At 39.6% G+C, this 14,835-nt stretch overlaps 1 protein-coding gene across 26 annotated transcripts in view; it reads left to right on the forward strand.

Moving 5' to 3' along the window:
* TJP1 (tight junction protein 1) overlaps positions 1 to 14,835 on the forward strand; it is a 273,602-nt gene that overhangs the window by 193,260 nt on the left and 65,507 nt on the right. For all 26 annotated transcript variants that reach the window (XM_045395188.3, XM_045395189.3, XM_045395190.3 and 23 more), the window contains 4 exons: positions 1,700 to 1,824; positions 2,904 to 3,006; positions 10,557 to 10,833; positions 14,673 to 14,776. In XM_045395188.3, the coding sequence (XP_045251123.2) occupies positions 1,700 to 1,824; positions 2,904 to 3,006; positions 10,557 to 10,833; positions 14,673 to 14,776 (609 nt within the window). The remainder of the gene's footprint in view (positions 1 to 1,699; positions 1,825 to 2,903; positions 3,007 to 10,556; positions 10,834 to 14,672; positions 14,777 to 14,835) is intronic.

The following is a 14,835-nucleotide window of genomic DNA, read 5'->3' on the forward strand; positions in this document are numbered from 1 at the left end:
AGCAGGATGGCAAAAGATTTCATCACACTACTCGTAACGGTGTGCAGTTTAAATCTTACCAGTTGTTTATTTCTGAAGTTTTCCATTTAAAATTTTCAGACTGCAGTTGACCTGAGGTAACTGAAAGCAAAGAACATGAAACCGACGATAAGGAAGAACCACTGTAGTTGGTCTATTTTTGTTGTATTAAATTTGGGGAGGATATATAGAGAAACAGATTCAGATGGTTGCCATTGTCTTTAGTTACTCAGAATTTTCCCTGTTGGTTATTATTTTCTTTTTTCATATTAACTTCTTTTTGTATTCGCTTTATTGCCATATAATTCACATACCATACAATTAAATATGCAATTCATTGTTTTTTAGCATGTTCCGAGTTGTGTAACCATCACCAGAGTCCATTTTAAAACATTTTCATTGCTGGGGGGCAGGGGATGAAACTCCCATTGACCTATCACCCCCCCAATCCCTGTAACCCTAGACAACCACCAATCAAGTTTTTGTCTTTATAGATTTGCCTTTCTGAGCATTTTATATAAATGGAATAATAGAATCTATTAACCTTTGTGACTGGTTTCTTCACCTTAGCATGACATTTTCAAGGTTCATTCATGTTACACTATGTATGAGTACTTCTTTCCTTTTTACACACAATGTTTCATTGTGTGGATATATACCATGTTTTATCCATGCATCAGTTGATGGACACTTGGAATAGTTGGTATTCATTCTTAAGAAGAGTTTTTTTTTCTTTTGCTACTTCTGTAGGCTTTGGGATGGGAGGAAAGGTGGTGTATGCACTATTCGTGGTGAACATAGTCTCCTTTGTTGCGGACTGGAAAGCTGAGGGAGGAAGTTGTTACCTTTGTCCTCAGGCAGTTTGAATTGTACAGTTTTATACAAAAACATGTATTTCTGGTTTAATGATTCTATAGTCTTAAGAAAATGTATGATGTCTCGTTAGACTACTGTAAGTACTTCATATCCTTTCTAGGGAATAGTGATTTCTTTGAGATTAGGTGATTTTTTAACAACCTGAAGATATTTTGAATTTTTTATATACTGGCCTGTCCTGAGTCATTGTGGTAAAGATTCTTGGCTCTTTCAGAAGTGTGTGGCTTATTGTAATTCAGTTTTTAAAAAAGGTAATTTTACAATGTTTGTTCAATATGGCTAATGTACACCTTCTTTTGTTTAATGTGCACAAGATGTTATATTCTACAGAGATTTTTAGAAGTTTGCAGAAGTTGTTGAAATAACTAATACTCGATTTTCAAAGCAATTGATATTTTATGTAAAATGGCAAATGTTATATATGCTGGATAAGTCTGTCATCTTCTAAATCAGTTGCCAGGATGAATGATGATCACACTGGGCACTGCCAATCTCCTCAGGACCTCTTCTGATCATCAAAAATGAAGTGAGGATTTCAGTGTTAATACGTTTTAAATGTCTTTTGGTTTTTAAAGAACATGTATATAGTTGGCGATTTTTAATCTTCTGTTACGTCCAGTGGTTTTTAGAGCATACATTCTTGTACAAGGATAATTCTAACAGGTAACCATGCAGGTGAGTGTTTATCAATCACAAATGTATTAAGATTGTAATTTTTGTATTTCGACCTCTCTGGATTGTAGAGTATGATATAACAATTATTTTTATCCTTAATAACAATATTTTACTATAATTTTTACCTTAGGCTCCTGGATTTGGATTTGGCATTGCAATATCTGGTGGACGAGATAATCCTCATTTTCAGAGTGGGGAAACGTCAATCGTGATTTCAGATGTGCTGAAAGGAGGACCAGCTGAAGGACAGCTACAGTAAGAGTGCTGCTTATCGTGGGCACCTGTGCGACAAGCAGTGTTCCTGTCCTCGGGCACTGGCCTACTATCTTACACTGTCTTAGTGTTTTGCCATATTCATACACCACCTGTGCCATGGTTCATATATTTTTTCCTTAAATTAACATATGTTTACTTAAGAGAGAAACTGGCCAGGTGTGGTGGCTCACTCCTTGTAATCCTAGCACTTTGGGAGGCTGAGGCAGGGGGATCACTTGAGACTGGGAGTTCGAGACCAGCCTGGACAATGTAGTGAGAGCCCCATCTCTACAAAAGAAGTTTAAAAATCAACTGGGCATGGTGGCATGTGCTTGCAGTCCCAGCTACTTGGGAGGCTGAGGCAGGAGAATCCCTTGAACTTAGGAGTCTGAGGCTGCAGTGAGCCATGATTGCACTGCTGTACTCCAGCCCAGGTGACAGAGCAAGACCCTGTCTCCAAAGAAAATAAAGGAAGCTTTATCCCTATTAAAATTGGAAAGCTAGTATCACTCACTTTAAATAGAATGTGTAACTGTAAAAATAGTGAAAAAGAAAATTTATAACTCCGTTTTGGATAGAATCTAGCCTTCAGAAGCCTCTCTTCCCAAGTCTTGCATCCTTTTTGTTCCATATGAAGATGAGTTAGCTAAAGAAAAACACAAAATATACTAGCAAAATAATGGCACTACAATTAGAAGTATTAAAAGAAAATTAAAAGATGAAAAACTTAAAAGGTAAAAGGAAATAGGATTTCCAGCTCTATGACTTGGTATCATTTAATGCCCTGTAACTGTACTACCAAGAATCATTTCATGGATGTGATATCTGTTCAGTCTTCTGGGGAAATACTTTGTTAATGGACTTAAAAAAATTAAGGACCTGTGGTTAATTACTTGTTAAACATTCTGTGGAGAAACCTGAAAGTAAATCAGTTGACATTATTTTATTGATCTGAAGAGAAATTGATTAATTGGCTCATAATTAGAATACATTTTAGAAGTACCTATCTTGAAAATACCATCATAAACTTACCAGAATGTTTTTCTCTAACGTGTTATTTTGTGCCCTTTTCCCCTTAGGGAAAATGACCGAGTGGCAATGGTTAACGGAGTTTCAATGGATAATGTTGAACATGCTTTTGCTGTTCAGCAACTAAGGAAAAGTGGGAAAAATGCAAAAATTGTAAGTATCTTTTATCTTTAATTTAGTAAAGGTACCCCTTTACATTTCTGGTATTTGAATTTATCCTTCCCATTTAAGAAAAGGAAAACAAACGATAGTTCCAGCGTTAGTTGTTTACACTGAAGAGTGTTTCTTTTAACAATAGTGTGGTTTGTCACTAGTATGTGTATTTTCTCAGTTTAGATACCAGGAATTTTTTCAGTTGAAAAAGGAAAGGGGACAGTTGAATAGTTAGCTCTTTTAAGCTTAATGTTTCCTCCTCTTTTCCTCCTCTACAGTCATGTGCTGCATGACAATGTTTTGGTCAACAACAGCCGCATATTTGACAGTGGTTCCATAAGATTATAGTACTGTATTTACCTTTACCGTGTTTAGATACATGCATAGTTACCATTGTGTTACAGTCGCCTACAGTATTCAGTACAGGAACATGCTGTATAGGCTCGTAACCGAGGAGCAATAGGCTATGCCATGTAGCCTAGATGTGTAGTAGACTCTACCATCTGGGTTTGGGAAGATACGTTCTGTGATGTTCGCACAAAGACAGAATTGCCTAACAATTCACTTCTCGTAGTGTATCCCCAATGTTAAGTGACGCATGACGGTACTGAAGTTAGATTGGATCTTGGCATGTGTCAGTTTGAAATAGATGGCCCTATTTTCCGGTACAAGATGAGTTTACCTGGCAAGTTTTGCATTGTCCCTTGAACACATGTATGTCAGCAGCTACTTTCTTTATTACTCTGATAGTTTGAGGAGAGGGAAAGTCTAAGATTGTTTTTTGTAGAGTTGTTCAGGGTGCATTTAATGTTACTGTTTTACTGTATAGCTAGAGTCTTTGTTTCATATTTCTCTGAGAAGTCTACTTTTTATTAAGGGAAAAGAAATTTAGTTAACTCTTGATAACTGGCCTCAAATCACAGTTAAAACTTTGTAAATGTAGCACAGTAGATTTAATGTAAAAGTTTTATTTATTTTATTTTTTTGAGACAGTCTCACTCTGTCACCCAGGCTGGAGTGCAGTGGTGTGATCTCGGCTCACTGCAACCTGCACCTCCCAGGTTCAAGCACTTCTTGTGCCTCAGCCTCCCAAGTAGCTGGGAACACAGATGCGTGCCACCATGCCCGCCTGGCTAGTTTTTGTATTTTTAGTAGAGATAGGGTTTTGCCATGTTGGCCAGGCTGGTCTTGAACTCTCACTTCAAGTGATCCGCCTGCCTTGGCCTTCCAAAGTGCTGGGATTACAGGCATCAGCCACCACGCCCATCCAAAAGTCTTACTTAAAATGATACACTTTTAGGAACACAGGAGCCACTTCACCCACTTTGCTCCTCCGCTGTTTTTATCCCATCCTGCCTCTGAAAGGACTAATGAAGGTAGCCTTGAAGCCTCAGCTCAGGTATACAAAGCTGAAGAGTCTGGGTGGCTGGGTGGTATGCCCTGCTTTGTCCGTTGAGAACCTTTCTATCTCCCAGCAGATGCTCAGAACCACAGCAGACCTGATGGAAAGGATAAGGGTGGGTAAAGGGAGGTCTGCTTATGAGTTTTGGTGTCTGGGAGTGGTGGTAAAAGCTGAAAAGGGTATTCCCTGAGACTGCACCCAGCAGTTGCTCGGCCCTCCTGCCCTGTGTAGGCTGCCTTGCTGTGTGGCTTGTTTCACACCAGCATCATTGCTGGTGAGATGAGAGTTCTCTCATACTGCAGTAGGACCACTGTTTGGTTATGGCGTTGTTCCAGAGAACAAACATCTTTTATTTTGTATGTTTTCACAATCTCATTGTAGTCCATAGTTTTACAACTGTAATGTTATTTTTAAATTGCAGTTAATTAACAGACTGCCTAGTGGATGATAAAGTTTTTAAACAGTTTTTATAACAAGAGGTTGCACTGTTTACAGAAGCAAATTGCTATTTGTTTGTTTTAAAACAGCAAATTGCTAATAGTTTTTTTTGGGTGTGATCAGTTGAGTGAGCTTCAGTGTCTTGCTTTAGCTGCTGATCCTGAGCACCATCCTTATTCTGCATAGTGTTCTTCAGGTGGCTTGCTGCACATTCTAAGGCCAGCACCTCGGGAAACTTGTTTTTATCCCTTGTATCAGGTATGGTGAGTTTCATCCATACTTTCAACTTTTTAAGCGCTCCATTCCTGTGTAATCTTGAGCTGTTTTGTTTTTCCATGCAAAATATTTGGCACACATACACTACATTGATAATACATCCAAGAAAGTTGTATTGCTATACTCCAGACTTTTCCACATAGAGATGATATTATAAGTAGGTCTGAAATCAATAATGTATTTGAAATAGCACATTTTTGGCCCAGCATGTAAGGAGAAGGATTTAGGGGCTGTTCAAAGCTGTGTCAGTTGGAAAGGTGTTTTTTACTCTGTGGTTAAAGGCTGTAGGGGCTTTGGGCAGAAAGGTGTTTTAATCAGCAAAAAGCAGTTGTTGATTTCTGCATTTTGACAGTTTCAGTCATGTCATTAATTTAAAGCTTTCATTGCCGTATGACTCTTAGAATAAAATGCCTGTGTCTGAGAGTGTGGCCTTTCATTATAAGATGTCTTTTTTTAACCTCATCCCTGGACGTAACCAGAGCGTCAGAAACACTCAGGTCATGATATATGTGATGTTTATTTTCCCCAGTTCTGAACTCTACCAGATCTTCTTCCCTGCTCTCCGTTCTACTGATCTCTGTCTTCTCTCCTGTGCTCCTCCATTTTCTCTCCTCAGACTATCAGAGTAATAAGGAAAATAGCTGCTGACATACATGTGTTCAAGGGGCAACGCAAAACATGCCCAGTAAACTCATCTCATACCAGAAAATAGGACCATATATTTCAAACGGACACATGACAAGATCCAATCTAACTTCAGTACAGTCATGCGTCACTTAACATTGGGGATATATAATATATGCCCAATATCCTGTATAATTTTACTAAAATTCTGAACATAGTAAAAAAGCGTTATAAAGTGGATGAAGAGGCAAAAACACCTTCCTAGCGAAAACCTCTGTGAGCATTTCAGAACAGTTCTGTGTTGCTTCATGACAGGGATAGGTCTTGAGAAATGCGTCATTACATGATTTCATCCTTGTGTGACCATCAGAGTGTATTTACACAAACCTGGAAGGCATAGCCTCCGACACACCTAGGCTATATGGTTTAGTGTATTGCTCTCCGGCTGTAAATCCCATACAGCATGTGACTGTACTCAATACTGTAGGCAGCTGTAAAACAATGGTATGTGTCTGTCTAAACATGGAAAAAGTACACTAAAAGTATATATAACAGATTAAAAAAATTATATGCCTGTTTAGTGCACTTACTATGAATGGCGCTTGCGGGACTGGAAGTTGCTCTGAGTCAGCGAGTGAGTGGTGAGTGAATGTGAAGTCCTAGGACATTACTGTACACTACTGTAGACTTTGTAAACACTGTACATTTAGGCTGCACTAAGTTTATTTTTAATGTTTTAATATTTTTAATGTATTTAATATTTTGTAAATTTATAAAATTTATTTAAAAGTCTTCTTTCTTCAATAATAAACCTTAGCTTACTGAAACTTTTTTAACCTATATCTTTCTAACTTTTTGACTCTCGCAATAACACTTAAAACACAAACACATTGTACAGCAGTACAAAAATGTTTTTTTCTATTTAAAATTTTTTTCTTTTTGTTTGTGTTTTTTTAAGACACGGTTTCACTCTGTCACCCAGGCTAGAGTGCAATGGCGTGATCTTGGCTCACTGCAACCTCCACCTCCCTGGTGCAAGTGATTCTCGTGCCTCAGCCTTGGGATTACAGGCACCCACTACCACGCCCATATTTTGTATTTTTAGTAGAGACAGGGTTTTGTCGTGTTGGCCAGGCTGGTATTGAACTCCTGGCCTCAAGTGATCTGCCTGCCTCGGCCTCCCAAAGTTCTGGGATTACAGGCGTGAGCCACTGCACCTGGCCTAAAATTTTCTATTTTTCAGTTTTTAAACTTTTAGTAAAATCTAAGACACAAGCACACACATTAGCCTAGGGCTACCCAGGATCGGGGTCATCAGTGTCACTGTCTTCTACCTCCACAGATTGTCCTAGTGGGAAGTCTTCAGGGGCAGTAACATGCATGGAGCCATCATCTCCTGTGACAACAGTGCCTTCTTGTGGAACACCTGAAGGACCTGCCTGGGGCTGTTTTCCCAGTTAACATTTAAAAAAAAATAAGTAGAGGGAGTACACTCTGGAATAATGATAAAAGTTTAGCATAGTAAATACATAAACCACTAACATAGTCATTATCAAGTATTGTATTCTGTACATATTATATCTGCTGCACTTTTATTCCACTGGCAGCATAGTAGGTTTGTTTACACCAGCATCACGACAAACAGCACTGCAGTGCACCCATGACATTATGACCCTGTGGCGTCACTAGGTGATAGGAGATTTTCAGCTCCATTGTAGTATTATGGGGCCTCTGCAGATGTGTCGTCCGTTGTTTCACATGGTGCATGACTGTGTATGTATCCACATGGCCATGCAGCATTTCACTCTGCATATATATTTATCGAACTCACTCATTCACAGGCATTTCAGTGTCCAGTCCACGAGTTTTTTAAAATTCGGCTGCGAAAATCATATTGCTACCTACTTGCTTAGTTAATTTTTAGAATAATTTTCTAAGAGTGGCTTTTCAGAGTCAAAGGGCCTGAATGACTTTTGATGTATGTATTGCCAGTTTGTCCTTCTTCAGAAAATCAGTAGGCTATCGAGAGTTCAGTTTTCAACACGTCTTAAATCTTTGCCTGATAAAAAAGTGTTGGAAATGAAACATTTAAAATCACAAGTGGATTTGATCCTCTCATGGTGTGTTTACTACGCATTTGTTTTTTCATTTACCTGTTCATGTCCATTGCATTTATATGGTGGTGATGGTCATACTAGGGTGTTTTATGTAGTCAGATTATTAACCTTTTGTCGTACGTACCTCATGTGTTGTTATCCTCTTTGCTTTTGTGACTGTTTGTAAGTTGTTTATGTTTGTTGTTTTGTATCATTTTGTTACAACATTGAAATGTTTTCATTTTTATTTTGTCATGTCTGTCAGCCTTTCGCTTTATTGGTTCTGCCTTGGTGTCATGCTTCCAAAAGCCTTTTAATTGCAAAAGCCCCTTTCTTGTATTTTATTCTAGTACTTATATGGCATCATTTTGTTTTATTTTACATTTGAGACTTCAGTTAAGCTAAACTGTTTTGAAGTACGCATTTTTTTCCTAAAAATTTTGATTCCAAATTTTTCATAGTGTTAAAATCAAGCATAGTTGTTACACCTACTAATTATTATTCATGTTTATAACTGTTAACTCATAAGTAGAGAATCACAGTAGGACTGGATACCTTTCAATAAGTAAAGCACCTACTAGGTGCAAGCATTGCATTACATGTACAGTTAAATGCATGGGAAGGAACTTCTCAAAGAACTCGAATCTTAGTGGGCTGGATGGGTGTACATACTGATAACCGTATAATGCATGTCATCTCAGGTTAATAGGTCAGGTACAGTAGAATCCCAAAGAGGTGGCACTCTTACAGGAATGATAGGGAAAGCCTTGAGTGCTCATCTGCTCAACTTCGTTTTTGTTTGTTACTAGGGAGGAACTGAACATTAAAATACCAATACCAGGTATTGCTTCCGATATAACATGTTGGAAATTAAGTAGACGTGAGATGTAAAAGCAGACAGCTAGCATTAGGAATGCTTTACAGAAAATATTAACTGATAAGGACTTCAGCTGTGGGTTGCTCCAAGATGAGAAGGGCAGCTTTTCTCTTTCAGGTCATAACAGGACATTGGCTGTCCTCCTTTTCACATGCTGGCCTCTGCTGCTTCTCATCCTTGAGCTTCAGCGTTGTTTCCTCAGAATGGCCCTCTGCTTAGGCCCTCGTCCTGATTCTGAACCAGCACCTGATAATAATAATAATAGTAGTAATAGTAATAGGAAGCAGCAATATTAAGTGTAGAGCAGCCCTTTGAAGAAGTTTAGCCATATAGAGAAGAGATAAGGTGATAACATGCAGGTGAATAGCAAGACAGAGAAATAGAAGATGAATTGGGGGAGCTTAGTAGGTAGAGGACAGATTTTAGGTAAATAAAGCGATTGAAGTTTCAGGTAAACTGGAGTATGGTAATTGATGAAGAAAAAATCTTAGAGGTGGGTAGGGATGAGAATGAGAGCTCAAATACAAGGGTTTCATTCATCCAGGAAGAAGATCGCCTTGGTCTTTGAGGCCAAAAGGAAGGAGGACCAAATAAATGAGATACTGAAAAAATTTAGGAGGCAGGGGGAGTAAAATGGCACTGCTAGCCTTAAAGCAGGCTGAGTGGCTGGGATCTCGAAGAATGGTTGTAGAATATCTACATTAGCAAATTCCATAGAGAGGCAGCAAGATGTAGACGAAAGGATTGCTGAACAAGAGCAAGACTTCTGTAAAATGAATTTACAGAGGGCCTAATCAGCAAAGTGTGGAAGTGAAGGTAATAATAGGACTGGAGTTTGTCATGGCAGCTGATTGAGGGGTCAAGAGAAAGTCATTTAAATACAGCAGCAGGATGTCTCATGCCAACTTGGGGGAAACGTGAGTGAAACCAGGACGGAACTGATGAACTGAAAATAAGAGAGGATGAAGGAATTGGAAATAAGATAGTGAAAAGTTGCAGTAGCTCACAGTGTCTGACATAGAAGACAAGGAGTGATACACAAGAAGATCCTGCGGAACTACAGTGAGGTCAAGTGTATACTATTGTAGGAAGGCAAAGTGTAGTCCACAGATTACAGAGCCACTCAGTCAGCAGGTGTGATACATGTAGATCTTCAGCTTGCAGAGAATGAAGGAAATAAGTGGACAGGCAATACAGAGCCAGTTACCACGGTCATTGAGAAAAGAATGCCAGAGGGAAGAATTTGCATCTAGACCGGAAGTACACATTGGAGAGATCCAGAGACTGAAAGCGGTTTGTATTGGTGAAGTACAGCTGAGTTAATTAGCTCCAACATATTATTGAATGTTAGTGTGGCTGTAGAATAAATTCATCTCTTAGAAGTCTGGGGCAATGGTGGGCTTTGATACTGATACAGTCTAAAATGTTTAAGGAAGCAAGTTGGACTTGGAAGTTTGCTGTGGTTTTGGTAGCACCTAGAGTATATTTGGTGGCATTAGAGTACAGTGCTGTCCTTTTTATTCAAACCACCCAACAGTTGTTAGTTTCCCTGTAAGCTTGTGATTATTACACCAGGAAGATCTTTCTGTGTGAAGTAAATAAAGAGATTTTTAGGCCCACCCTTTCTTATTTGTGCTTGACTAGATCTGTTCATCAGGAGAGCAGAAAACACAACCTTTATAGAAATGTATTCCTTAGCAATTTGTTGTAGTGGTTTGTGTATTGTTTCTTGCTGGTTCATAAACGGGGTGAGATGTGTAATGTTCCTTTCTCTTTGGAACTGAACATACATATATGAAAATCAGTCAACTTATTTTTTAACCTTTTTAACTTGCAGACAATTAGAAGGAAGAAGAAAGTTCAAATACCAGTAAGTCGTCCTGATCCTGAACCAGTATCTGATAATGAAGAAGATAGTTACGATGAGGAAATACATGATCCAAGAAGTGGCCGGAGTGGTGTGGTTAACAGAAGGAGTGAGAAGATTTGGCCGAGGGATAGAAGTGCAAGTAGAGAGAGGAGCTTGTCTCCGCGGTCAGACAGGCGGTCAGTGGCTTCCAGCCAGCCCGCCAAACCCACCAAAGTCACACTGGTGAAATCCCGGAAGAATGAAGGTAGTTTCTGCCAACTCTTGCTGTTATTTTCACATGAAACTTTAAAACTAATTTTAGTGAGAAGTACAGTTGCTGTCTCTTCATGTCTTTGCTTTGTTGTCTTTGTGTTTGTGTTCTGTCACTGTAAGTCAAGTCCTGTTATGGCAGGCTTCAGGGACTGTTCATTTTCTCTGTTGGAACAGATAGCACTTCAAGTGAATGGTCCAGGGGTCGGCTTTCAGATTTGTCCTGATGAGAATAACCAAGTACAAATTATGCTAACAAGAAATGTCACACCATCACCAAATGGAAATTCAGTGTTTTTCTTAACTGTTAGTAATGTAATCATGGAGAGAAATCTTGGGGGAGGGTTGGGGTAGGGATGGTGGTGGTGGTGATGTTGTTGTTGTTGTTGTTACAAGGTCTGGCTCTGTCACCCAGGCTGGAGTGCAGTGCCACAATCTCAGCTCCCTGCTACCTCTGCCTCCTGGGCTCAAGCAGTCCTCCCACTTCAGCCTCCCTGGTAGCTGGAACTACAAGTACATGCCACCATGTCCAGCTAATTTTTTCATTTTGGGTAGAGGCAGGGTTTTGCCATGTTGCCCAAGCTGGTCAGCTCAAGCAATTCACCTGCCTCGGCCTCCCACTGTGCTGGAATTACAGGCGGGAAGCCATTGTGCCCTGCTGTGACTTCTTCCCCCTCACTCCAGACTGTTTTTTAAATGGAGGAATTTAAGGAAAGGAACCCCTTGTAGGGCATTTCTCTATAATGCAGTATTTCTTTGAAGTTTTTGAAACTGAAACTCAGCTGCCTTCCCTCATACCTCATTAAATTTGATAAAAAATGGATCTGACTGTGGCTTCCTCCTCCTGTGGGCATGCATGACTGATCATTTTGATATATAGGGGTGTTACAGTTGGAATATTATCAAGGCTTACTTTGATCTGCTTTACCACTTGGCATATCTCCTAGGTGGTACTCCCTACCCCCACTCTAGAGCAGACTTCTCAGTGAAGTCTCAGTGAAGTTGTCAACATTTGCTGTTTCTACTTCATTTCACCACTTACCTCTCAACCCTCTCTGGTCTGGTATCTTTTCTGCTCTGCCCCCAAAAATGTTCACACTAAATCTAGTGGAAGTTTTTCAGTCTCTAGCTTGCTTGCCTTACAGTATCATTTCACATGGTTAACCACTCCTTATTTTTAAAAATAATGTCTTCTTTTGGTAATACTGCATCTCTCTGGTTTTTTCCCCCCCACCTTTCTGTATCTTTTGCAGGCTCATTCTCCTCACCCTGCCCTTCATAATGTTCTGTCAGTTTCTCTCCTAGAATCTTTTTTTCCACTTAAGGTAATTTTTTTTTCTTTTCCTCAGGTTGAATAACAATTTAGGCAATCTCATCTGCTCCCCTGCTTCCAGTCACTGCTGGTGGCAGAACCTCTTTCTCCAGCCCAAATCTGTACACTCTTGTGTTTCAGCTGTTAGGCATATTCACTTAGATGTTCCTGTAGGTCCCTGAAACACAGCACATCTCAAATGAAACACATCTCCCTCTTAAAATGTTTCTTTGTATTTCTCATATTCAGTTGAACGTGTTCCTATTGATCCAGTTTCTCAGGCCATTCCCAGAGGACATGGTAGTTACCCTTGACATCTCTTTTTTTCCCATGCATGATGAATGTCGTCACTCCTGAATACCACTCTTATCCATCCCACTCTTTCTCCACTGCCTCCACCCTTTTTCAGGCCACTGTTATCTCTTACGTAGACTGACTTGGTCTCGTAGGTTGTCTCTTGGATCCCTTTAAGTTGATTCTGCAGATTTCTTCATAGATCCTCTGTGACACTTCTGTCTTACTCTTTTTCCCCTTTCTTCATTAATTCTCAGTCTCTGCTACACTAGACTTATGACTTCATTAGGTCCACCAGGTTTTTTTCTTCGTAACTTGGGTGCATTTGTTTTGAACTGTTCAGCCCTCACTCACCCCATGCATCCCCTCCCACGCAAACATCTTCAGGTTTAGGTCTTTCTTAGGTAAAGCTTTAACTTTAGTATTTCTTCCTCGGGGAGGCCTTCTCCTTCCCCCAGTAGGTGCAGAACCCTTGTGTTTCTGCTCTCTGAACTCATCGCATTTGGAATTGCCATGCTGACATCCTTTTTGTCACTGACTCCTGCCGGAGTGCAGGAACTATCTCGTTTGCTGCTTCTCCCTAATGCCTGGTACCTAGTTGATATATACCCCAAGAAATATTTAGAATGAACAAACAAACTAATATACAAGGAATATTTTGGGATCATCTGTGTAATGGTCATTTATATGTGTTTAATCCTAAAGAACAGTCTTTTAACCAATACCGTATCCTTCTGTGATGTAATGACCATATGGATGACTGCCTCATTCCTTGCCCAGATCTCCTAAAAGGCTGTTTTCTTTACCCTGATTCTATTTCTGGCTGTGAGTACTCTTTGTATATTTGTCTTAAGTTAAACTGTAACTCTGATGTAATTTTTTTTTTTTTTTTTTTTGAGATGGAGTCTCACTTTGTCTCTCAGGCTTAGAGTGCAGTGGTACAATCTCAGTTCACTGCACCCTCCGCCTCCCAGGTTTAAGCAATTCTCCTCCCTCAGCCTCCCAAGTAGCTGGGATTACAGGTGTGCACCACCATGCCCGGCTAATTTTTTGTATTTTTAATAAAGACAGAGTTTCACCATGCTAGCCAGGCTGGTCTTGAACTCCTGACCTTGTGATCTGCCCACCTTGGCCTCCCAAAGTGCTGGGATTACAGGCGTGAGTCACCACGCCCAGCCTACTGTTACATACTTTTTAGACACTTCAGTAGTAAGTCTTGTTAATTTATCCCATGTTAAAACAATTTTCTGTTTTCCATCTTGGTTTTTGGTTTTGTTTTTAATGCAGTAAGACTCTCCTCACAGAACCAGGGGCAGTCCTTTTACTACTGACATTATACTGATGGTTGTAGTCATTGTTCTTGTTTTTCTTAAAATATATTTTTCTGCAGCTGTTGCAGGAACCTGGGCAGTTCTCTGGACTCTGCTAGTAATTTACTCAACTTCCAACATTCCTTACCCACAGACAGAATCAGTGTCCTCACTCTTGGATACTTGGTTGGTTGTTTAAAGGAAAGGACTGGCATAATAACTCCTGCCCACATCTGCCTAGCTGGTTGTAAGCCTTTGCACTCATATTTAATACATGCTAGTACTCTGAGTATGTCTATCCAGTGTCATGGGGTGTATAGGATCAGAAATATTTTTGGTCTAGGAGCTGGGAAAAATAGAAATAGTATATGCATGATAATATTCTTCAATAAAATGGTCAATCTTTTCAAAGTTTTTCAGACCTCAAGCAGGTTACTCTTTAGAATTATCTTTCTAGCCAGGCATAGTGTGACACATGTCTGTTAGTCCCAGCTACTCTGGAGCCTGAGGCAGGAGGGTTGTTTGACCCCAGGAATTTGAGTCCAGCCTGGGCAACATAGGGAGACCCTGTCTCTTAAAGAAAATGGTATTCCTTAAGCATTCTGAAGAGCTAGTGTATCAATGCTTGGTCAAAAAGAAATGGTGTCCTCTTGGGGATTTTGTCCTTTTCAGTAATATGGGAACATGGTTTATCGGTCCTTCATTTGAACCATACACTTTCCCTTTGCTTTCACGGAGACATTGCAGATTTGCTAATTAAAGGGAATGTCTTACTTGCAGGGTGGCCAAGAAAAATGTCTTGTTATTGATTGTACTTGAAAACTCTATGCAGTGGCTATTAGTTTAGTTGTATACTTGTGAAATCTATTTAACTGTCTTAGGATGTTGCACTAAAAATACTTACTTAAATTATTTCAGAATATGGTCTTCGATTGGCAAGCCATATATTTGTTAAGGAAATTTCACAAGATAGTTTGGCAGCAAGAGATGGCAATATTCAAGAAGGTGATGTTGTATTGAAGGTACAGTCATATTCTTACTTTTTAATGAACTGAAATAGAAAACAAGTTCTAGAGTTACC

This window comes from Macaca fascicularis, chromosome 7 (assembly GCF_037993035.2).
Source record: "Macaca fascicularis isolate 582-1 chromosome 7, T2T-MFA8v1.1".
Classification (NCBI taxonomy): domain Eukaryota; kingdom Metazoa; phylum Chordata; class Mammalia; order Primates; family Cercopithecidae; genus Macaca; species Macaca fascicularis.